The 26725-nt window shown below is 43.9% G+C and overlaps 1 protein-coding gene across 1 annotated transcript in view; it reads left to right on the forward strand.

The window, feature by feature from the left end:
• The first annotated feature begins 2721 nt into the window (after positions 1-2721).
• Positions 2722-26725, forward strand: part of LOC124169500 (loricrin-like) — a 45294-nt gene continuing 21290 nt past the window's right edge. Inside the window, exon 1 of the mRNA XM_046548136.1 lies at positions 2722-6843. Coding sequence (XP_046404092.1) covers positions 5625-6843 — 1219 coding nt within the window. The 5' untranslated portion in view covers positions 2722-5624. The remainder of the gene's footprint in view (positions 6844-26725) is intronic.

The raw sequence follows: 26725 nt of genomic DNA on the forward strand, positions 1-26725 counted from the left end.
GTTGAATATATTGAAGAATTTGGGTTAGGGTGGTACTTTTGAGTGAGGAATACTGTGGTCGAAGAAATACAATTTCGGAGAGGGTCACACGTTTGAATAGGTGATGGTAGAGCTCATCCCACACTAAGCCACGAGCGTGTGAATTTCACGCATTCATGATTGGAGGTCCTATTCTGTTCATTTGTCCCTTATATAACACTAACATTTTGTTCAGGGATATATGAAATGGTAGGAAGCATTCAAAAACAGATTAAAGTAAATGTGAAGAGAGTCATCGCGTTTACTACTCCACCGAAGGGAACTCGGGTTATCGCATTCCAAGGCGAATTTCGAACCGCGCGCATCGACATGCACAAATTCTCTCGGTCGTTCACGGGAGGATAAAAACGAACGGACGATCCTACACGTGGGTGAGCTCCGAAAAAAATCACCGAGCCACAAACGCCTTCCAAGTCCATTAAGACATCAATAAAACCATTTGGCCGGGATTTATGGCCCAATGACAGTGGGAAAGCGATGTTAATAGATTCCGGAATCGCCGTATTTTTCCTCACCACTACCGCAGCGGCAGCGACCAGAAGCACCACCACCCTAAAAATCCCGGTGAGCGGCCGACTCATCCCCCGCCGCTTTTCCCCTGAACTCCCCCGCTTCCGTTGTTATTTTTATTTTTGAGTCTCCCTCCGTGGATAGATTAATGGAGAGGAGTTTTCCAGCGAATCGGGACCGTGAAAGGTGTCGCTACACTCGGGGTATCGAACCGGAAGAAAACTCAACTGCACGACCATGTGATTGACTCAACGTCTAGTCCGGAACTGCTGAGCTGGATCCCTTTTCCCTCAACTTTTTTTTTTTTTGGGTCTTTCGACTACCCGTGTTTTCTTTTTGTTTGCCCGTGAACGCCACGCTCTTCGCGTGTGAAATGTTTCTGTGTGTTCTTGAGTTGATTTTTATATTGAATCGTACGAAAGATCATAGAATGCGTTTCACAGCTTACTTAGTCTTCTACCGATGTTTGTCTGTTATTATTATAGAACCGACCTGTCTTTATATTAGCCTCGGGAAGAAATATATTTCTAGTAATCGTTATTTGGTATGTAAGCATTATGAAAATCCTCTGACTTAGATTCCTTTTTTTCGTCACACTGTGAATTCAAATTGAGGCAAAAAAGAGTGCCTAAGAATTACTTTATAGCAGTTAGCCTAATTTCTGCGCGGATCGCCTGTGATAGTTTTTGCATACCGCGTGCTAAATCTCCATTAATGTGTTTCATGGGAACAGAATGTATTTTTTATTTCTAAAAAGCTTCTTTTTTAAATTCTTACATTTCTTAAACTTGATTAATTACTAAAACATGGGATTACTAGTTGAAATGCTATCACATGTCACGCGCATCTCAATAGATGTGCCTTTTTTGTCGCCCTCGACGCCATTCCAGTTAATTGTTCTCGATCTTGACAAATTGGATTCAATACGTTCCCCTTCTCTTACCCACCGGAGAGTAATATAAAATATGGAAGACATTAGAGATGCATCATGACACCAAAGACTTTGACTTGGAACTGCAAGGCCTCTTGTAATGATGCGTGCGGATCCACTTGCTTCACGTTAACAACCACCCCAAAGACTCCGTGGTTTTCCTCCGTTCTCTGAGACGGAAACCGTCCTGCGGAGGAAGGGAAAGAGAATGTTGGCAATCCCCGCTCTTTTGTCAGGTTAAGTTATCAAAAACAACTTCAACAAAGGAAATCAAACACTTCGGCGCGTAAGTAATTCTTGGGAACGATTGGCTAGTGCACTCCAACCTTTTTCTCTAGACTTTCAATATTTCATATCCTATAATTTCCACAATTTAAATTTCTGTACGCATCGCTTTTGATATTTTTTGAATACCGCATACCAAACTACAGTAATGTGTTGCCTGGGAACTGAATGTATTTTTTTAAATTTCTCTTTAAAGCTTTCTTTAAAAAAGTCGTGCATTTATACATGTAGATTTTACATAGTGCATAATTTATCAATACCACGTTAATTAATTGAAAATAATTGACAAATAAACGCTCTGGAACACAGTGCGATGGTCATGGGGTGTAAAAAAACACGACGGAAAACGAGTACCCGCTGTCCACAATCGCCGAAGCGAAGAGAAGATTGAAGACGAAAAGGAAGGAATGAGTAGGAGGAGGGAAGGGGAGCGGGCCACTGTCTCGTGTGCATTGTGTATCGAAGGGGGAGGGAGAGAAATAGGTGAGGGGAAATGAAATGGAATAAAGTGGGGAAGAGGTTTTTTTCTCTCTCTCCCTGCATGTGTGTATTGCCAGTGTGTGATAGGGAAGGAAGAGTATAGGGGGGTGGAAGAGGGAGAGAGAGAGAATGAGAGAGAGGAGGAAATGTATATATATGTTCAGAGAGTACGAAGCTTGAGCTCTTTGGACGCCGCCACCACCACTACACCTCTCCCCTTACGTCTCCCACCCTAGAGCACCCCCTCTGCCCCCCCCGATCCGAATCCTCCCCCCCCCCCCCGCGACGCCTCCTTCCCCTCTCCCCTTCGACACGCGCCTTCGACCACTTCCCCCTCCCCCTGCGTGGTGGCGCACGCCCCCTCCCCTTCCCTCCCCTAGCCATCATCCCTTCAACCCCCTCCCGCCCCACCAGTCCTCTGCTCCTCCGGCCCCCACGGCAGCGGCCTCTCCTCCCGCCACGATCCTCACGCACACTCGCCTTGCGTCTCCCCTCCGTATCGGACGCCCGTCGTCTCGCGCCTCTCGACATACGAATCCTTCTCTCCGATAGAGCAGCGCAGTGATCCGACGGATCTCCGCGGGAGTGCACCTCGTTCGCGCGCGCACCACTCCGACACTGTATGCACGAGTGAGGACGTCCGTTTCTGAGCGTGAACCATCGCCTCTCTCAGTCTTGGCCCGGCACGTCTCGCTTCTTCCTCGTCGTCCATCCCTGCTTCTGGGCAACAACAAACGTCACGAAAGGCGACTTGGATCAGCACTTGGAGCACACGGCTTTCTCTACGTAGGCGTGACGGAGTTGTTGTTTTCGTGTCCGCCTCATCGGGGACCCTCCCCACGGAAAATAAGTGTGTTTCCCACGACTGTTTTTTTCCGGCGTATCATTGCGGTGCAGTGAGTGTGCTTCTCGAGTTTGACTTTCAATCGTCCCTGTTCTAAATTGGGGACTGAAGCACAGGGACTTGTGGGCGGAACTGCTTATGGAATTCACCTGCATCGTTCCCAGCGTGAACGCGTGTGAACTTGGTGCATTTTGGAATGAACAGAAAGAACATTTACTTAATTAGCAATAGCTCACGGGCGGCTGCTGTGACTCTTTTTGTTTTCCGGTAGATGTTCCATCGCCGGAAAATACTTTTGTAAACCACATCCACGCGTCAGCTGTTTGGGAAACTGTGAAAACTTGTAATTTTTAATGCCGAGTTCATTTAACAAGAAATATCGCGGTGGCACAGTGGACTTACTATCGACCGCGCAGTGTTTGTGGAAAGTTGAGGGCAATCGCCTTCGTGACGTCAAGCCTGTGTGACAACTTCGTGTTGTCAGGCGGTACGTGAACTTTGGGACAGAGACCTAAGAAGAAGAACATTTAGGAGTCACGTGCCACGTGTTTTCCCCCTTACCAGAATTAAATCTAATACAAACATCATAAAGTTATGTCCATTCGATTCTGAGTAAAATATTGAGCCCCAATATTAGTTCTCCTGGTAGTGAGCGAGCACGAATTGCATTATCGCTTTTCAGATTCGACAGGGCTTTCACTTTCCATCGTGTCGAGCCTAAATACTCCCATTTTGATAGTCAGCCCTTCCAAGTGTGGAAGGATTCACTATCTTTTTATTTCTTTGTTGTGGAAGAGCCTGAATGCATCGGAGCTCGGTCGGAACCAAAGTAGAACGGAGAGAACGGCTATCTGAGAGCGGTTAGCATTCCTTTTGTCTCGAGTCGCCGGTCGAAGCATTGGAGATATCTCCGTGGGTCTCAAGAATCATCCATCGCCCGCCCCTCCTCATTCCGCGATCGCAATTTGTCATCTTTTCCGCCCCTCCGAACTCGCCCACCCCAGCCCCCCCGACTGGTCAGCGGAGAGCGGCATTTTGAACGGCAACCCGACGAGAAAGAAACCACATCGGCTACCGCACCTCGTCAGCCACCCCGCGTCTCACCATTGTTGTCGCAGTGTCTTCAGGGTGTTTGGTGATTCTTAAATAGTGCTGGAGAAGGGAGGGAAAGGAAAAAAAAGAAGACGGGGTGAGGTTGTGGGCCGTAAAAGTAGTCCCGGAGTGACCTACCCTCTCTCCGCGTCCCCCTTTCCACCCACCCTTGGAAAAGTCACTCTGTCTCACTCCGCTAGCCTTTGTCCATCAAGCCCTTCACCCCTTTCCCTCGTTCTTTGATCCTTCCCCTGCCCTGACCTGCGGTCTACCGCATTATCATCGTATTTAATTTCGGGACCGCACAGAGAATTTTTTTCTCCCTCACTCATCTCGTGTGCATTCCCATGCAAAATGCTACCTCATAGGACACGTCAGTTAGGTCCCCTGCAAGTGTGAATAATGGTTGGCCGCGGCAATAAAAGAAACCTAGCGTAGGGACTTTGAAACCGTGCAACCCGATACGTTCGTTTTTGACTCATAAATAAGGGAGCCTGGGGCTCATGACTGACTATTTTGTGTGGTGTTTTCTCGTTTGCCTGTCATAACATTACTGGGATTTGGGAAGTGAAACTGATTTGGTGCTCTCTCTCCTTTTCCTCCACATTTTTTTTATTCATCTCATCGGCATCGACTTGGACTTCCGTAAACTCCGGCAATCTCTTCGTCTCCGGTGGGCTGATCTCTTGATTTCGGACACCGCTGGACCTGCTTCCGTCTGACTGTGACGAATCCTGCTACGTCACTGCGTCGACGCATCGTCACATTTGGGGACGTGCGTCCTTCTATCCCTCTTCCTCGCTCTGTTCTGCCGCTGCCTCTGCGTGGGACATCCCTTCTCCTCTCCCGCCTCCCTTGCCCCCACCCCCTCCGCCACTTCCCCTCCATCGAAAACTCCATCCGTGTGAACATCGCAAACCCCTCTTTAACTACTCCCCTCTTGCTCGCTCCCTCGCTCATATCTCCCCTCCACATCTTCCGCACCACCAACATCTTCCTGCTCCTCTCTTCCACCATCGCACCTGCTGGGAAACCAAACGGGCGCCTCTTACCGCCAAAACAACAAAAAACATCCTCACGATGACGATCTCCCATGACGATCGTGACACGTGACGTGGCGTGACATTCCAAAACCCTTCTGGGGCCCCCACTTATCTCACCTCCCTCCCTCCCCCTTTATAAACGTATTCGTCCACCCAATCGTTCCCGGCCTCCGGCCGGCCCCCCGCCCTCCCGACGGCCACCGCAACCATAACCAACCACAACCCCCACCACCCCCATCACCACTTTGCCGCCCACCCGCACCACCTCACCCATCCGCACCACCATCTCCACCACGACCCCGCGGACGCCGGCGGCCCGGCCGCGGGCGCCGCCGGGACGCTCGACGTGGCCGCGGCCGTTTACGACAATGTGCACCACCTTGGACCGCCGCCTGCGCCCATGTCGCCGTCGGCCGTGGCGGTGGCGGCCCCCGGCACCATTGCATCCGCCTCCTCATCCCCAGCCGGGAGCTACGCCGCCTCCAACGCGGCGGCGGCCACAGCCGGGGGCTCCAGCTCCTCCGGGGTGACCTGGTGGGCGATGATGAACGGCAGCCTCTACGAAGACGGCGCCCTGAACACCTCCACGGTCACCACGTCACCCGTCTCCGCGGCCCCCGCGCCTAGCTCCGGCCCCAGCAGCGGAGGCAGCACCAACGGCCTGGGTCGCGCCCCCTCACAGCCGCCCCCAGTGGCCCCTCTGGACAACGCCCCCCAGCAGCAGCAGTCCTCGCAAGCGGCAGTGAGCAGCAGTGGGACTAGCAGCGTGGCTCCGCCCCCGCCCACACCCTCTGCCTCCTCGTCCTCGTCCTCCTCTTCGTCGTCTTCTTCGGGCGGCGGCGGAGGAACGGGGCCACTACACATCCCGGCCAAGCGGGCCGCCACCCTCGCAGTCTCCGGGCCGTACGCGCACCCCGGCGACTGCTCGTCCGCTGTGGACGTGGGTGGCATGGGCGGTGGAGGGCCCGGCAGCGGCGGAAGCACCGGAGGGGTCATCCGGCACCCCACGCACCACGGCACCCAGCCTTGGAACTACTCGACGGACAACCACGCGGCAGCCACGGCGGCCGCATTCGAGCCCCAGTACAACTCGGCGGCTGCCGCGGCGGCGGCCGCCGGCCTTTGCAGGGACGCCATCACGCCCACCTACTACAACCTGACGGACGGGGGGCGGGCGGTGGCGGCGGCTGCGGCCGCGGCGGCGGCGGACCGGAAGGCGGCAGCGGCCGCGGCGGCTGCGGCAGCCGCGCTCTCCTTCTGGCCTCCCAAGGAGTACAACTACTCTCCGTCGGCCACGGGGGCAGGCGGGCCAGGGGGCATGGGTGGCGGAGCCGAGCCCTGCCAGCCCTTTGGATCGGCCAACAGCTGGTGCAACTATTCGCCGTACGCAGCGGCGGCGGCTGCCGGCAGGGGGCACATGGGCGCAGACGGTGGCCCCCACGGCCAGCCTCCTCCACCACCCCCGCATCCCCCTGTCCCCTACCTGCCCCCGTCTGCAGCGGCTACGGACGACCGCGGAAGGGTGACCATGGAGTCGGCTGGCTTCGGACACGACGGTTACGGCCTCCGTAGCTACGCCGGTCCGGAATCCGTGCCCTCCACACCATACCCCCCACCAGGTGAGTTTTGCAACGCATAGGCCTGTCATGTTTACCTCACTTTTTTTTGTTTTTTGTTTTCCATTCAATCAATATACTCACCTCCCATTCTAATCCTTCCCAAAAACTAACATATTTATCTTTCACAACCTTTACCTTAGTACTACTCATGTATCTGTCTCATTAATTTCGACTCACACTACGTGTTACCTTTTGGTCTTACGCTTGAACTGAACACCTCTCCTTGGTTTAACTTCCAAAAGTGTTTCTGGCCCTTTTAATTCTAATTTCCTGCTTTATGAACGATAGGTTTTCCTATTAATTGGTATGGTCTATTTATTATGTTTTTCATATAAAATAAATTCATGGTTATAGATTAAACTTTAACTGGCACAGCTTGGTAGTAAGCAAGAAGTATTTTTTATCAATCCTTGGTTATGTTTCTAGTACATAAAACTGCTTTTGGTCCCAATTTAGCTCTCACTTTGATATTATCCATATTTTGTTCCTATAAAGCGAAGTAGTACATAATTTGTGAAAGCACGAATATTAATATGACTTTGTGTTCATTTCAAAGTTATTTTTAGGCACTCTTTTTAAGGCAGAAATAAATTTCTAATTAATGCTAACGTTTTTCATCAAGGTAGTTTCAATAGTTTGGAATCAATTATGACTGAACTCTTTCGTAAAATATTACTGGAAATGGTTGTCGTTCAATATAATTACTTTTTTGCCGATAAAATTCGGTTCCTGTTTAGTGGATCAAGAACAATATTTAATTCTTTCGCTGAACAAATTTTATATTTTTTCCATCTGTAAGAGTCATCAAAACTCAAATGCTACTTCTCATGGATAAAATTATAATATTTTTAATATGACAAATTAGTTTGAAATAGAGTAAATCCTGCTTAAAATGTGAGATGCTTCAACTTTAATTTACTGTCTTTACAAATGATATATTCTCGCCCAATCATATTTTCTATCTCAGTAGATCCTATTCCTACTCTCCATCTACTTTTTCCATGTATTATCGAGGTTTTATAAACATTCACCTTCCTTGGTTTCCGTAGTCCTTGTTCCTCTTAAATATGTGTTTAGGTCAGATAATAGATTTGATCTATCAACCGGGCATATCTGCGTTCCCGAGGTAAATTTGAGAAGGCACTATTTTTCTATCGGTAATCCATCTAATTCAGCTTTTAACGACAAAACCTTTTCTGCTGGTATTATTTTATTTTAACTGGTATATTAACTAGTACGTCACTCAATGTAAGTTTTTTTCGTAGTTACACAAAAAAGATTTAATATAAATAATATTTTTATATAAATTGAATAATTTTATTGAAAATCGCTATTCTCTCATATTTGAATGGTAGACTTACGCCGGATTAGTCCTTCAAACTCTTCAAACGGCATTTAAAAACACCTCACTCTAGATAAGAGATACCATTTTCTTTTATAATCTTTTTAATGCATCGTGGCGATGGATTGGTGTCCAGAATCATGTCAATATTTTAAAATAAAAGGAGTGCAAAGATTCCAAGTATCTCATATAATATGTGACGCCGAAAGAATTTTACCATGGAAACTGACGTCACTAAAATTGCGCATGCAAAACGATTTTCATACAACCTAAATTAGAGTTTCTCCACTTGCAATCGTATTCATTTTCTTTTTCAAGCGTTAGCCTGCTCGCACCTACCCTTTTCACGGTTTCAAATCCGCTTATATCTTCACCTCATTCAAAATCGATTCCAAACCGTTTATATACCACGCGAAACACTCCGCCACCATTATTTATCGTATCGTAGCCCTCTCACACTCCAGTCATCCCTTTGTACCCCTTCCAGCCACATTACATCTCCGCACCTATCCCATCCCACCTTTACTGCTGATCGCCTTCTCACCCTTTCCTCCCTCACAGTCAACCTCTGGACTCCTCCAGCGCGGTCCTCTCCGGACCATTTCTCCTCCCTCCTCCCACACTCCTCGCCCTAAGTTCTCCCACGCTTCCCCCCTCTCCTCCTTCCTAACATCCCTCTCGCCCTCTTTACCACTTACTCATTTTTATGGCGCCCCGCCGGCAACTCGTAAACCGCCGGTCGCTCCGTTAGTCGCCTCCGGGACTCCGTCCCGCACGCGCCGACTCGCTCTCCAAAACCTCCGTCGCCCCATTGACGAACCCCTTCGCGTCATCGCACACATACACACCCCCTCTTCCCGCTCTCCGCGCAATTCCTCATATAAACTGTGATGAAGACCTTCAGATATCATCCATGATGATGCACCCTGATGTACCACGATAAGTCACCTGCTAATCGGGTGGTGGTATTATGGCGCTTGAACCCTGTGCCACTTCTCCCAGTCTCCCCCTCTCCTCCATTTCTCATCCCTGCTCCTCCACTGGGGTGTGGGACGTAGGAGTGAGGTAGGAGGAGAGGGTAGTAAAGAGAGGAAGGGGCAGTCGAGCCATCAATGGCGTGCCCTTTCCGTATTCAATGTCTCCCATTCATTCCCTCGTTATTTTTCAATGGGTCTATTGAGGAGTCATGAATGGGCCTCTTCTTTCCCTGATTCCCATGACAGAAATAGCTACCCACCTATGTCGACTAAAACCCACGACGTGTATTGCATAAGCACCCCTTACGCGGACCAAAGACTTCCTTCGCAAATAAACTTCCCGGTCCGTCCTTCGGAAATCAAAATAAAATGAATATCTTCATCCAGGAATATTTTTATAAGAATAGGGCCCCCAAGTCTTTCGCCGATTGAATCATGCCATTTATTTTCTGCGATTTGGACTGGATAATTCCCAGACCTCTAAAATGACGTATTGACTAAGGAATCGCCACGAGGGTATTGGAGGAACTGTGAATTTGAATGAGGTGTAATATCTTTCCACAGCTGAAGTACTACGAGCTGAATTATTTTTGGAATGACGATATTTTAAATAAATATTTGACAGCAGCTCTGGTCTGTTCGAATTCGAATATACAATTAAAATTACAACTAGAAAATAAGAAACGTCTGCTATTGAATCCATTAACCCGTTCTCAAATACAAACCATTGGACTAGTTAGAAAAATATTTTTCTGATCGTTCGAGAAAAGAAGTAGAAATTTCAGATTTCACAGTGCGAATAATGAATGTCAGTTAAATATTCATATGCTACCATCTCTGCCGATTGGCACGAAACTGGTTGTGTTGACTCATGTGGGCCAGGACGCAATGACATTTTTCCCGTCTCGCTTATTTTGCCGGCCCCCACGTTTGCCTCGCGTTGGATGTTTGACTAACTCATTAACACTCGTTCTAGTCGCTAGGCTCAAGTTCGCCTGCCTGCGCCCTTCCCTCATTGCATAGCTAGTTTGCTCCCCCGTGCCATCTAAGCTGGCCTTTTCTGTGCTCTGCTAATCCGCCTGAGCCTTGCATGCCATTCAGTCCATCCAGCACGACATTCTTTCAGTAACTCGCAAAAAATGTTCCACATCCTACTTGGTCTCTTTTCACCCCACATGAGAGAGAGAACTCATTTCTTCGTAGTATTTTCTCGTCGTTTCATGTTCCAAATGTTACACTGTCTTCACTCGGCAGCTGCCCTCGTCCTTTCGAAGCTGTATCGGTGCTCTTTGCTACCCACTACTGTCAGGTTCGAGTAGGTAGGCATATCTCTCTGAAGAAGAAATACAAATATCACTTGTAATTATTTGACTGTCTATTGTTTAAATTTTGACTTGCTTCTGTTGAATGGTTAAAAATTTTTATTCCCCCCTATCCGGTTATATCTAAGTCTTGGATTCATAATTGAAAGGTATCAAGAAAATACTTCATCATCTTCATAGTTCTTAAAAATTATTTTGTAATATTGTCATTGGAAATTAGGTCTAGATTTTTAGGCATTATTAAAGATCTCAAATTGTGAGATTTGGTAATCGAGTTAATCACAGCAATGGAAGAAGCTTAACTACATCAAAAATTATTTGATATAGATTGAGATTTAGCCATTTCCCCACTATTTCAGTCGAAATAATTATTTTATCAATTTAATTATTTATTTATTTTTTGCATTATAAAGTTGACAAGCAAATCACATATTTCTGTGAATCTGTTCTACGGAAAGATCTCATAAATTCTTCAACAAATCTTTTCATTTTTATAATAAAAATCATTGAGTGATCCTATTTATTTGATTCATATGTAATCTAATGAAAGAACTTTCTATTTACATTCCTGCTTTAGTTCGAGGAATTATAGATCTCCATCGGAGGTTTACGAATAATCACGTTCATGATAGCTCAAAATAAAGCATTTAACAACTTGGAAAGCTCCAGGGGAGGTAGAACAGTTTTTGGTGGGGTATAATTATGATTAATGTATGTAACACCTTTCAAATGGCATGGTTTATACTCGTATGGAAAATTGAGGTTTTTTTTCTGATGCTAAACTTGTATCGAGCTGTTTCGTCAGTAGAATAAATTTTGCTAGCAATAGATGAATGGGGAGAATTTCAGCATGCAAGGATAAAATAAATGTATGGACTATTTCCCCAACAAGTTGAATTCTTTTTCTTGATGAGAAAACTTTCTATTTTTCCCATACAGTTGGAATCAATTAGTTTTTCTCATATTTACAGCATCTCTGTGTACATAATTGTGAAGTATCAGATAGGTATTCGATGACTTATATGACTGTCAAGACGGGACAAAGACTTTTTCCGGGAATGATGCAAAAATGTTTGGCCAAAATCAATGTTAAATACTCACGCCTTTAACCAGTAGGCAATGATAATTCTCCAAAAAGGACTCCGAAAGAGCTTTGATTCGCGACTGGAACATTTTTATGTAGTATGTGCCAAAAAAATTATTTTCAATATTTCAGCACGTGCCCACGTCTCTTAAATTCTTATTTTCACAATTTATAAGAATTTGGTGCCAATTAATTTTATTTTTAGAGAGATTTTTTTCTGAAATAATCCCATCCAGTTCATTGTGTATAGTATGATTTATCGTTAAATTGGGGATTGATTTTGAAGCTAAAGTAAGTTATTGTGAGGTGAAGAACGAAGGAACATCTCACGTCAGTATTAATTAAATCAATACTTTGAGTATTATGTATCAACACAAAATTTTACTCATCTACGGTGGGAAATCACTCCTGTAGAGTTTTTAATAACCCCTAGAATATTTTTTAAGAATATACGTGGGAAATTGTCTTCAATGTTTCACTCTTTCATAGTTTAGGTCAAAGTTCTTGCGTCAATTTCAAATGGACTAAAATTGTGCTTCATTTATTGCGAAATGAGAATCTAAGAGTAAGATTCCTTTGGTATTAATTGTCTATGGTAATCTGAAAATTACTGGTATGAACTCACATTTATTGCTAGTTATGTTTTGATACAACTATACTCTAGTCAAGGAGAAGAGGAAAAACTACTTTAGGAAGGTACTTACTATCTGAGAAACTTAGAATCGCTTCCCAAGGGGAACAGCAAAGAGAGCCAAATTAAAAATATTTTTTCGATAATAACCTTCATAACATCATTGATTCCTCCTAATTATGTAAAAAATATTTGTTGACGGAGAAATAATTTTTTCTAAGATTAATCAAGCGGCCATTAGGTACTTTAACTAATGTATTTAGTACGTTTGATATTTTTTTAAATTGTCTCATTTGACAGAGCTAAAAAATTATGTGACCCGTATTTTTCCATTTTTAAATTCGTCACCTTATTCTCAAGCTTTTCGAGGTGAAAAATCGACGGCCTTTACCATTTAGCTAATGCCCATATAATTAACATACCACTAATAACGTCAGTAACTCATGAAAAGTCGGCGGCAACTTTCGCGTTTTTTTCACATTTTCAAATCATGAGAGATTAGAGCTATACGTGGAAGACATGTGTTTTCGTCGTGATCTTATCTTTTCCTTACATTCGTGGAATTCGTTTAATGAATTGAGATTTTAAAGAATTTCGTGTCAGTGTGAACAACTCTGTATCGGGTGGCAATACTTCCTTTCCATTTCCAGCGGCACCGATCATAGTTTCTGCCGATTTTTTCCCCCAACCCTTAGTCTTACTCCTTTCATTTCGCCCTCCCCTCTCATCAATCATTCGAGTCCCCGTCAGCGTCCTGCCTCCTTCCGTCTCCCTCACCCACGCCTCTCTCCCTGCATCCCACTCGCAACCGCCGATTCCCCACCAAAGCCAGAAGCGCGCTCGCTCAACGCATATACGGCCCTGCCTCCCTCCCCTCGTCACTCACCCCTCCCATCCCTCTCCTTCCTTCCCATCCCCTTCCCTCTTCAGCCCGCTCTATTTTTCCCACTCTCTTTCGCTCGCTCCTTCACGCATTTTTTTCCTCGAGACATTTACGCCCGTTTTATGCCGTCTCAAATATCAACCGAATGATGCGCGGTAATGTCGGACAATGAACGACCGAAAATATATTTATATAGGCGTTAAATGCGACGAGATGAGTGGGGGCCCGCGATTCTTTCACTCTCTCTCTCTATGGGGGGTAATCTACGCATTCACTCTCTCCTCCTCTCCCCCTTCTCAATAAGAATAGTCTACTCTTCCCAACCCTATGTCTCACTCACCTTATGTGTTATACCGAGTACCAGCTAGGTAAGGCATGGTCATGTAAATAACACCTCCAACTACTCTATTTAGGACAGCTCCCCTTTCCTTTCCCTCACTTCTCCAATCCTTCCACACAACCTTCGCCATTCGATTACCTATTTTTAATTACTATGCTGGACCCGTAGTAGGATTCGCTCGTAAGCAACTTACGTTCCAACCAGTCAATAAGACGTACTCTTTGTTTGATGCGTCGGTGATTAAATACTTTACCTTCCTGAACGGAAATTAAGTTAAAAACAAAGAACATCATACTTGTTGTTGTCATAAACTCATTTTCTGTTGTAAAATAAGGAGAAGAGATACCCTCATACGACCGAGGGAGAAATATAAGTAAAAAAGCGATTTCCCGCTAATAGTAGGGGAAGATGAAAGCAGAACATTCCGCGGACAATTCTGTTGAATGGATTTTTGAGAAGAAAGTTGATATGTACATATTTATGATCGTATTTTAATCACACAACAAGCTATTATAGCACAAAAACTTTTAAATGGGAGAAATCGTTATCCAAGCATGGTACTGTCCTACCTGCCTGCGTTTCCACAACAAAAAGTTAACATTTTTTAAATATTTTCATTCGTATATGAGTCATTCTTCAATAACTAATTTTAATTACATTTTTCGAGTTCTCCACGTATAAATGAAGTCCAGTTGAGTATTATATCATACGAATTATTGCATTGGGAACAAGACTAGGCTACTCGCTTGCACGTGGAGAAGGAGCCCATTTCTCAGCATATCTCTTGTCGCACCCTATTTCTCTCAATAGGTTTCCGCGTATAACAAGGCTAATTGAGTATGACATCATATAAATGATTGCAGTACGAATAAAACATTAAGCTACGCGCTTACATTTCCCTGTTAGATGCCGTGGAGTAGAAGGAGACCATTGCCCAGCGTATCCCTCATCGCACCCTCTTTCTCTCAAGAATTTTCCGCGTATCACTCAAGGGTACGTAAGTATTACATCATATGAATGATTGCAGTACGAATAAGACATTAGGCTACCCGCTTACACTCCCCTGTCAGACGCCCTGAAGAAGGAGAAGCCTATTGCCCAGCATATCTCTTTTGTCGCACCCTCTTTCTCCCTTCGCACCTTCCGTAGTTTGCTTTACGCCCTCCTCCCTCCACCCTGAGATATCTCCTCCCTCACTTCCCCTCCTCCTCGTTTCGACCTCTTCGCCCATTTTCACCTCCATCCGTCCTTCCCGCAGCTTCATTACTTATGCAGACCTCTTAAGGCCCGCGCGCGGTTTAAGGAATCTTCATTCTCTCTCCCTTCCTCCCCTTCTCACCCCTTGCCGTCATTTACTTTTTGGTCCATTCCCAGCCGCCGTTCCACGTAATCCTCCTTCTCCCCACCTCGTTCCCACTTCATGTCTCGCCGTTCCCCTCTATTGTCTTCATCCCGTCTCTCCCAACGAGGTGAGGGCGGCGTTTCCCGTCTTTGCCCCTCCCTCCTCTCGCCCGCGCCTTGCCCCCCCCCCTTCCGCTTTATCCTCCCACGCCTTTTGGGTAATCTCTCGCCAGGAGTAAAAAAAAATTCCTTTCTCCCCACGCTCCTGACCATGTGTTTGCCGTCAACTCTTTTGGGGTTCCGCTGTCGCAGTGGCCGCCGGCTCGTCATGGACTCTAGCGGTGGATTAGCGTCTTCACGCGGACGAAGAGGAGAGAAGGGTGGGGACAAAGTGGCCAGAATTTATAAAGGAGGGGAAGTTTCCCCGGAGAAAAAAATACATTGTAATTAGGGAGACGCTTTTATTTGCGGAGCGGACCCCTTCCCATCTAGCTCTTGATATAGTGTATAATTAGTAAGAATCTGGAAGACATTTCACTATTTGTGTGGCAGAGACATTTTACGTTGGTCCATTTTCACGCTCGTAAAATCTCTCTAAATATAAAGCATTTCTTTGCGTATAAACATCGCTAGATTCACTGAAATGCTGGGAAAATAATCTCGACGCATATTTTTTCTCACGCTCCACGTGTGCCATTTTCAAGCCTAATGAATGGTAATTACTCACGATCACTAAGCACTCAGGTGGATTATTTAACTCAACGACTGCTTTCTCTACGAGACTGGTCAATGGTATAATTTTTTTCATTTATAATGATTCATTGCATCATAAAGACTGGTTATTATCCGCTATCGATCTATTTATTATTTTTTTTGGCATATCGATGGTTGTAAAAGTTCAACCTCATTCCAGTGATTTTTCATAATGAAGGCAATCAGGATAGTGATCGGTTGTTGGTGTAACGATTGATGCGCAAAGAAAGGTCTTCCCGACTTCGTATATCCATATAATTCCGAAGGTAATCATTAATGTAGTACATAGAGTAAGTTGCATCGCGGGAGAATTGTGTTACTTTGCATTTTTCACCAGTGACAAATCTTTGTCAGGTTTTATCAAAGTTACTTAATTTTTTGCAACTTTATTGGCCTTGTTTTGGAAATACATAAATTTTGCTTCTTTGTATGACATGCGGCACGATCTGGTGGAAGTTCTTAATATTACTTAAATTAAGCATTGGAATATTCCCACAGGATATATTTGAAAACGACGCGTTTTGTTGTAACAAAATTATCATCACATCACTTGATAATATTACTGTAACAACAATACGCGTCGACCAAATCATTAGGAAATGTTGCAATGATTCGTTTAACTAATTTTTGCTTTGAACTGAATTCAATTCCCGCCGCGGCGATATCCACCTTGTGACCCGTACTTCAGTTGAAGTTGAGCTAACATAACCCGATGAGATTGAAAAAATACTTTTGCTGATATATAGAGTAGGAGGTTGAAAGTTTGCACTAAAACGTCGACTTGGATGGAATATTATGGGTATTAGTACTCATATCTAAATTTTATAAGATTACTTTCTTTGAGCTCTCACGATCTTTATGCTAAAATTGATGGTCACAATTATCATTAATTCAGTGTGAGCTCTCGATATTTTATTAATTGTGTAAATTCAATTTTACTAGCAACGTTTGAAGCAGTTTATTCCAAAAAAATTGATTTGATTTTTTTTCAATTATACCTACCAATGGTTTATGCATTATTGACAATATTAATAATAAATTTTAGCGGATTACATTAACTGAATTATTTTGCTACTTTATTTATGCGTAAGTGGTTAGTGGGGCCTACAATTTTGCTTACGTAAAAGACTCGAGTTTTCTTCAGTCTTATTTACGTATTTTCAGAAACTGGACTAATTAACAGTCTCGATATTAAGACAAATTGTGCTACTTTGTGCAAAAATACGATCGTTTTATGAAAGCTCTATAAAAATTATTATACATTAGTTTAGTTTTCCACCAATAGAAATTTTTATTTCCCCATCCTCGATTTTGAACTGTTCACTCTGTTGGGAAGTGGACGAAGCGTAACGTCACTGTCGTGACTTGGTTACTGTTTCGTCAATGTTACAGAGTTTAACTAGGATAACAGTTTGAAAAATTGAATTAGTGTCCATGGTGAACATCGCTAAAATAGTAATCATCATGAATTTACGTAAAATACTGCCTGACAAAGAAATTTGAAAATTAATTAGACCTAGCTAAGGTTTTACGGACACATGCAATTTTGCAAATGAGAATTCTTCACGCAAAAAATATGCCATGGACTCGAGTACAAAAAATAGGAGGAGGCAAAATTGTGGCAGAAGGTTAGGAATTAACAATGTGCGCAGTCATTAGAGAAAATTTAATTGAAATCCGCCATTGTGTAAACACGCCCATGTGTTGGCCCTTGCATATGGTGTAGGTTTACGTTAAATTGCAGGCTTCCCGACCAGGTGTGCCTCCGCCTGCCGAGAGTAATAGAAAAATATTTTTGTAGAAATACCACCGTTACCCTGAGACGCTCGCTTATGTATCACAAACGTGATGATGCCTAAGCTAGATATTTTGTGGGATTATTTTTTTATTGTGAGCACTGAAATGTTATTATGGATTCTAATATAGATATTTTATTTCATAATAATTGTGAAATTTGGTATTGAATGGATGTTTTAGACTGACTTTACAAGAAAACCCGTTTTAATTTAAATCTCGAGCGTTGAAAATAATAAGGACATAATTAAGTATGTGCAGTGGCCATGGGGATACGTAATTGCTGTTACCCGTACGCATAGGAATTTATCTTCTCTAATTTAGGCTCTAATAAGTTGTTTGCCCTTCTTAAAAAGTCTGAAATCATAATTCATCCTTCAAATAGATATTGATTGTTTCTTAGACACCTCCTCGTAGTGTTTTTATTTTTGTATTCAAAATCAAAACACATATTTGATACCTTTTAACCCATGATTCCTATCTGTGACCAGCAGAGTAGTAGAATAATGAGAGCTTACTGAACCATTGGAAACTCTTTTTCATTTAGAAATATACAGCATACAATACAGCTTATTTGAGGGTTGATCGATTTCAGCATATCCACTAAAATGAGTGTATGAGAGTCTTCATTCAAAATTGCTAATGGCCTCAAAATTGGTTATAATTGATCAGTCACAAAAGGTACGGTAATGACTGCGAATATTGTGGAATCATACGTAGTTTAATTGGACTTATGTTCTACCAGCTATCGCCAACTTACATTTGACCCTTTCACAACCTTATCACGTGCGTAGTCGGAGGAAGGGATCTCAAGGATGGTATCGACAGTGACGACGCTGCGTCCGTGGAAAATGCGTGTGGCACTATGGACACCACTAATGAATATTCTCGTCCTTTCTCTCTTCGTCCATCGTTGAGTCGCGCGGGATAATGAGGAGTCGTGGTGGGGCGTGGAGTCCGGCCTCTCTTATTACCCGTTCCCACTCCGCTCTTGAATCCCCGTCGAGTCGAGTCCTCTCCTTGCCCCCTTCCCCATATCTCTCCCGCTTCCATCCCACTCGCGCTAACTATTCCACGACTGCTTCCCCGCCCCCTTCAGCACTCTGTGTGGCCAGTCTCCCCCACCCCCACGCCGGCAACCGGCTGGAAAGAGAGAGAGACACGCGCAACCAACCCCTTCCGAGTCTCTCGCAATGTTTCTCAGCCGCTGTAAATCGAGTTTATGCTCCGATCAACAACATTATACAGGCCTGCTATTCCCACCTCTTCCCCCCTTTCTCACACACTCCCTTCCTCCTCCTCTCCGCTCACTCCGGGAAACGGCAGAAGAGGAAGTTTAACCCGGTCCCTTCCCGAAATCCTGCTTCCCAAACCCAAACACACGCAACTTTCCCAGCCTCTCCTACTCCTACTGCCCCCATACCAAACATCACCGCCACCCCCCTCGCCTCCTCTTCCTCCACTTCCTTGTCGGCTCCTTTCTTCTTCCCCCCACCTTGCCCGCTTCACGCTTTTCTTCTGCCATTTCTCACATTTCTTCTCTCCTCTATTCCATCGTTTTCCTTCTTCTCTGGCTTCTTTCTGTCCTCTTACTCATTTCTATCAGCTATCAAAACATGCACTGGCCCCATTTTCCCTTGTTCTTCTAAGACATCCTTTGCCTCCACATCCGCAGGCAGGAGGGAATTCAAAGGACTGATGAGTTCTGGAATAGAAGGAGCATATAATTAGATAAAATGCCGTAAAATCGTTCTCGTATTCCAGGCCACTGACCTTTGAATTCGCGTATCATTATAGCTGTAAAATGTTTCTCTTCAGCTATGCACTTGTTGACTAAGAAACACCACTTGTTCTGATAATGATGAATTAGCTAGGCAAAAATTTGCTATCGCCACTATTCCTCCTAATGTGGGAGTAATCTTTTTTAACTTCAAAATAGCGCAAACATTCGGGCAGCCATTATTCAAAACACATACTTAATTCCCATTGAAAAAACTGGGACTTTGGAAAAAGGACTTTGGATCGATATTTATAAGGAATCTACACTGCATTTTTTGTCAGTGGTTGCCCCTTGCGCGCAGCGAAAGAAACCTTCTCATACCATTATGATCAGTGATCGCCAATTTGTAGAGACGGCTGAAAACTCCGCGTCCTTTATATTCTCTTGATGAGTTTAAAGTCCCATTTTCTTACTTCAGTCTAGAATGAATTATTTCCCAGAGATAAGATTGTCAGACCTAACCGTGAAGGACGGTAGATTATGCTGGTAGTCTACATTAAGAAGAGGAAGTTATGACACTCACAGCTAGCGTTATCAAAGAAAAGAGCAATCAAATAGCAAAAGTCTAGCATCTTATAGAGTCTTATGCTTGTGGGAGCGTAGTTTCAGTGTTAGTCATTATATTATTATGTTTGCATTACCATTTTATCGTGTACTTTCGATATTTCAGGCCTCTTTGACGTATGCTTACGATATTTCGGGCCTCTTTTACGTGTTTTATCGAAATGTTATTTAAATTTTTGGATGATGATTAAAATATAAATGCAGGATTGAGTGGACGGTTGGATAGATAGTCTTCCAAATGACTTAATTGGCGTCAAAGAGCGCTCATTGCTGGGGTAACAATTTGAAGAACCTGATGCTTAATTAGATACTAAAAATTATCCATCCTAGCGGTCCAAAAGTAAAATAATGTATCGTAGAAATTTTTTCTGAAAACAATTATTATCGTCGTCGTCGGATGATAGATTACTAAACCATATTCTTACATCGAGAAATTTTTTTAATATTCTGGGAGATTCATTGAGAATGATCGCAGGCGATGTAAAATTAGCCATAATGTTAGCCTTGATCCCCGATCGAGAAAATATTTATCTGTCACATACTTTTAAATTTGAGCAAATATAATTTTACTTATCACTTTGTATAGAAATAAAGGAAAACAATATAAAATTAAATTATCATTTTTTGGTTATAAAGAAATTTTCTCGTGAGATTCTTCAACGAAGTTGACGATGGTAATAAATTTCTTTGAGATTTAATGCAGCTCAAAGGCAATTCACAAGGCGCTAAAACTTCATAAATGGGATTAAAGCTACTTTGGAGAGTTAATTAATTGATACGTTTTTCTCTGGACTTCAGAAGGTGAAAACTCCTACCATATTACATTCTCGTGTTTTCATATGAAATGATGTATTCATTACCCAAACAGAGCACAATCCAATCAACACTCCAATGACATTCGTGACACCACTGGACAAAAAGTTTATGAAAATATTGGATTCCGATCACCACATCCGATATCGCCTCACCATGAACTCCTTATCGCTTCTAGTCAGCTGAAATCGAAACATTTACTCAGTCGTGCGAAAGAATCGAACGCAAACGGACGATCCAAATTCGGACAGTGCGGAAAACAATGCCACTTTACGCGCGCCGCCTTGGCTCCTTAAAAATTCCAACATCCTTGAGCTGTGGCGGTGGAGAATTTAGCGCTGCTGCTGCTTGTCTCGCATGCTCTTTGCATTCGCCGAAGCTTCCCGCGCGGCCTCGCCGGCAGCCGGGCCAGCCGCAGCCCGGCCACCCGATTCGGCCGCCTCGCTGCGCCTCCTCGCCGATAGATGGCTCATGGATTACCTCCCTCCGCTTGGCAATCGTGAGGGCCGGGGGGCTGGGGGCGGGGGGAACCAGAGAGGGACGGGGTTTTGGGCGGGAGGGCACCGCTTCTTTTCGGCTTCTGACATTTCATGCATTCTCTCCTCCCCTCTGTTTTGAAAGGGGAGTATGTGTTCATTCGCCTGCGGGCCGGTCTTCCTCGGCTTCAGAGATGTTCGGGGAGACTTATAAACCACGGGTAAAACATGCATGTACGACGCGTTACTGGAGATGAATCATAATTCTTTAATATATTGATCGACCATTGGATTATATTAGCCTACAGGTTTCCGTCTTTAAAAACATATTGTTTAAACTAGGACTACTCTTTTTTAGAGATCTAAACAGCTTTTTCCGTTAAAAGAGATGTCATTAAAGTTAATTTATTTCAATGGTTTAAGAAACTAATACTGCACAGTAAACATAGGTCACCAAAAGACCAATCTCAGAATGAATAAGACCTCTTCATTTACGTGTAGAGATACTTTCTTCATAAAGTGAGCCAAAGTGAGCGTCATATTACATTTTGGACGAGGCTTGGTATTCTCCGTTAGCTCCTCACTTTCAAGGTCATGTTGGCTTTCAGCTGCGTGGTTGATAAAGATTCCAGTAATATTTCTGATTCCACAAATACTCCTAACTGGATAAGATACCAGACATTTTACAGCAGCATTCAAAGCCCTCTGTTTTGTGTTTTTCGATTCGTAGGTGCATAGGCTATCGTCAACTTTGAGGTCCCATCCTTCCTCTGCCCACGTACGGGTGTGAATGAATGGGAATCGGAAACGAAAGGGAAGTTGAGGAATCCCCAACCTCGACCTTGAGATCTTCCATTTCAGACTCGAGGAATTCTCTCTGTGGCCGTTCCTTTTATTTCTTTCTGACCGGGTAACTTGTCCTGTACCCCGTGATGAAAATTAGATCACTTGGATGCCCGGGTAAGCTCGATTTCAGTCCGAGTCGTAAAATAAAAAAAAAATTAAATGAAGAGATTAACATTGTCGTTACCTTGCTCCTCTTTTCTTGATAGAGTCCACGGAATGGAAAATTAGAAAAAATAAATAGGCACCTACTACTATTATCGATATCAAAAAGCAATATAGAAAATTGGAAGCAGATATCCCAAGGAACCTCACAGTTCTTCTATTTAATATTGAAAATGGAAACGACCGCAGACAAGCTAGCAAGGAAGGCTACGGAGATGCCCGCAAATCAAGAGCCCACGTCAAGTTGAATAACTTTGATTTTTGCGATACTTGTTAATAATTTAGAGGTGATTGATTTAACTATTCGTAACTTGGAGTGGCTCATCGCCTCTTCACCGTCTTTTGCAAAATAAAGGGGCATAGTTAACTGAAGAGACGAGACATCAGATTTTGTGGTGGACGAGTCTCATTTGAAAACAAATATCAGCTTTTTAAATGGCACTTTTTGGTAATATTTGAGATTGAAAGAGCAAATTTAAGCAATTTTTGGTGCCTCATAAATGTCGAGACTTTACCAAATAAGCCCCTTTGGTTGAGGATATTGTTGTGATAAATATTCATGGAATTTCCCGTATAGCATGTAATGAGGTAGGGTGAAGTTCAAGGGGTGGAAGGAAGGGAGCATTGTAAGGGAACCGTTGAGGAGCCGAAGAGGAAGATTTTCGGGGAGAGGGAGGCTGTGGAAGATCGCCCGGTTCCCTGTCTCCATGTCACTTCCCTCTTATCCGACAAACTCCAGTCATCAGCCGTCCACCACCCTCTTTCCCCCCCCGACCCCTGCTTACGGGGCCATTCAAATCGATTCCATCTCCACCGAACTCGCCCTCACCTCCGCAACCCAAAATCACCCCCTCTCGCCACCCCCATTTTGCATCTCACCCCTACCGTTTCATTCCCACCCTCTCACTGCTTGAGATTCCATATCTTCCTTTTTTCTCTTTTTCCGCCAAGCCACCGCTTTCCCACTTCCGATCCAACTCTTCTCGCTCCCTTTCGCTCAAGTTTTTTCCGCGCTCAATCCCTTTTGATCCCTTGCAACTCGTCTGCCTTCCCTCGCTCAACGGCCTCCGCCGAAAAAGGGAATGGTAGTTTATCGGCCGATGGGAGACGGGGGAGTCTCCGCGCGCATGGAATCTATTTCGTCCCCTCGGATGAAAAGGAGTTCTGGTGGTTTTAGCTTTTGTGCTCCCTCTCTCTCTCTCTCTCGGTTTTCCTCTCTCTACTTGCTGCTGCTCTTTGCTTCCCGCTGACTTATTCCACTTACCTTCCTCCCAGACGACGAATACATTGGCGATTCGTTTTGTCGATGTTGTCGTAAACATTGTGATCGGGCGAGGGTAGAGGCTGAAGAGGGTGCTCTCGAAAGCAAAAGTACAAATTGTGTTCTTTGCTGGACACTCGTTGGCGTAGTATCCTATCTGTTCCAAGATGGAAAATGCTTTGTAGTATAGGTCAGTTATTTGAACGCGAAGAACTCATGTGCTTGTCGTTTACATCTCCAGATCCTATTCTCCATAAAATTCTGTCACTGCGTGAAGCTTTGTTGGAGTCCTATAGTTGCTTGCTAGAAAATGTATTTTCTTATTTTTCGTATTCCATATGGAATTCTTCGTTCTGGAATTCGAGCTGAACTTTTCAATTATCATTTTAATCAAACAAACGTCAATGGCGAAGAAAAAGATCATAGGGCATGATGGAGTTGCGATGTGTCAAGTCCCCACGGATACTGTGTCACCATAAAATTAACATATCACCCAAGACATATATTCAGCTTGTAAAAATGAAAAATCCCCTCCCTTCAGTTTTTTCGAAGGTTGATAAATGTATGTAAACAAATGAGATGCAATAAAAGGATTGATTCAATTTGGTCAGTTAGTGCACCGCATCATGTTTCATGTAACCACATGTCATAGATCTTTCGTAGTTACTTTGGAAACTGTCTTTCATGAAATTCGCCATTCCATTTGTTTAAGCAGAGCCATAAGTCCTGAATGTTCGCTTGGGTAATTCACTGTTAACCGTTATGAAATGTATATTACCTATATTATTAGCAACAGTAAAATTGAACTTTCGGCGAAAGGCAGAAGTATTTTTACGGGGAAAAATTTAAGCAGTCAACTCACTTTCAGCTGTTTCTACATTCATATTCGTAATTAATGACTGAGAAACTGAGGGATGCTTCAGGATGTTGAGAATGCAAATTTATTCCAGATGGTTAAAAACCACCTGAAAAACTCCGGCTCATGTAAATAAGCATGTGGATTTCAAAAAATTAATTCAATGGGACGTATTGGGAATCTCAGGCACTCCATTGTTGTTGTTTACTTGGTAAATAAAACGGATGTAAAGCATGGATTTGTATTCAGTGTGGTGGGAACGCTGAAATGGTCAAACTTCGGTGTCCACCGCAGTTGTCTGACGCATGCCTAATTGAGAACAGGGAGAGCGAGAATATTTTTTTCCCTGCTGCCGACTGCCACAAATCTCAAAGACGAGCCAATTACGTATGCAAATGAGTCATGGATGGACCCCGGACTGGCACCGAAATCTTGGCGCTCTTAACAACCTCGATCGGCCACGCATGCGCAGTCGTCTCCGCCGTTCACGCATCATCTCCCTACCCACCCTCTCCCCCACCCCCTTTTGGCGACATCGCTGCCGTTTTCGGACGAGGATCATCATTTCTTTTGCTTCCCCCTCCCTCTCTCAATTACTTCACCACACGTCCGTCAGCGGTAATTTTTCCCATTCTTTACGATCCCTCACCTTTTCCGTAGCGTGTGGACCCCCCCCTCCCTCGTCAACCAGTACTACCTACAGAGAGGAAAATATTATGCATTCAAATCCTTCGCATCTCTGCTCCGCCAACTGCCCATTTCCGGCCGTGCCGTGGCTTCGTTTTATGAAAATATGCTCGACTTGGTGCTCTCTGGATGTATCGGGCTGGAGGGGCAGAAGGAAAAAAAAACTTGCGCGCATTCGACGTGCACTTGTCTCCTCTTCACGGAGCGAATGGCTACGTGGGTAAGGAGAGAACTTCTCTTCACGTTGGAAGACGGAATTGTCGCGCGTTTGCCGGCCACAATTCTGTGAAACGGACGTGACAATCTGCCTCGTTATTTGTATGTGTCCAGCAGATGGGCGAGGACATCTCGTATGAGTCTCGTGTGGGGAAAATACCGAGTCAAGTCTGGAGGTAGTTGGTAAACAAGGAGTTTTAGAGCAAGTCGAGGAGAGGATATTACCTTATTACAGTACAGCTGATGCGAAAGCTTAAGTTACTAGAAGAAGGGCAGTCGTCGTTCAAAACATTCGTATTTTCCACTCGTAATTTCCCATTCGTATTAGGACATTATACTTTAAATCCGCTAATTTCTGCGAGCCCATTTTGCACCTCTTACCTATGGTAGTAACAATGAAGATTTTAGCTTGATTATAAATTTTGATTGAATAAGAAGGTAATCTGACATTTGAAATGCAAGTCACGATTTAATGAAACGTTAGCACTTCACTACGCGACTATCTGAGTTATTAGCAGATAAATACTTTAAACTGAAGTTTAACCATGTTAATTGAATGAGCATTACTCAAGTCTCTTCAAACCCCTCAATGATGAGTTAGTGAAAACTGTAAAGATATTGTTTTGCTAATCCCGCTTATATGCTATCTAGTTTTGGTTTTAACATAGAGGGATGCTACAGGTCAGAGCATTATTATTGTTGTAAGTATTTACGGAGAGTTAGAACCTTTTTATTTTGAACCACTCAGTCATAGCAGAACCTCAGAGAGGACTGGATGATAAACAAAGACTTTAAGAGCAAGGTGAGGTAGGAGGAGCATGGCTAATTGCTGTGGGACTGGCTTGGGATGACAGTGAGGTCTTAAGTCTTCCCCATTTCATCCGGCTCGCGTCGTAGGCCCCAAATAATGGCGGCATTCCAGGCCGACCCCTCTTGGCGGGCAAACGTCCAAAAACCACGAGTCTCCCTTATCGGCCCTCATCTCCCTCCCATTCTTTCTTCTCGTGCACGGGCGGCTTTTTTCGTTTGGCCGAGGAGTTATCACGCGTCACGGGGAGTTGGATGGCGACGTTGCCACGATTCACTCTCTCTTTCTCACTTTTTTGGAGTGCATTCTCGAATCAACTTGCATATCCTAAATGTTTCGACCACGATCGCTGGATATCTAGGGGAAAACGTTGTATGTTATTGTAAATATTTGCTTGCCACCATAAGAGTTGTTCTAACTTTGGTGGTTTGACTACAGCCAGCGAGTTACGTAGGTTTTTAGTTGATTTGGAAACGCTGTTGATATTACAGAGAATATTAAAAATCACTAAACGTCGCTCATTGGTCTTAATCTGACCTTAGGCTTTGGTCTTAAGTCTTTCACATATTGATCTTAAACGGCTTTCCAAATTCATAGCGATCTTATCTATATTAAATTGGCAAATTTTATCCGAAATCACGTCCATCTCAGCAAATTCAGAATTAAAATAAAGGTGTCAATGTAATGAATACTCTGCAGAAATTGAATAAATTGTCTGTTTACGCAATGAAGGTATTATCGTTTTCTTTGGAAGCTCCATAATATCCTTTTCCGAATTTTCTGTCCGTTTTAGTCATGTGAAACGAAAAAAACTGACGGACTTCCTAGTTGGTTATAATAAAAGTAAAATTATGTCCAGACTACATCATCTATCTTCATCTGATCAATTTAAACTGAGCGCGGTTGAGCAGGACGTTATGGAAATAGGGAATGTTGTAAAGGACGG

The sequence above is a fragment of the Ischnura elegans genome, chromosome 1 (genome assembly GCF_921293095.1).
Source record: "Ischnura elegans chromosome 1, ioIscEleg1.1, whole genome shotgun sequence".
NCBI classification, from domain to species: domain Eukaryota; kingdom Metazoa; phylum Arthropoda; class Insecta; order Odonata; family Coenagrionidae; genus Ischnura; species Ischnura elegans.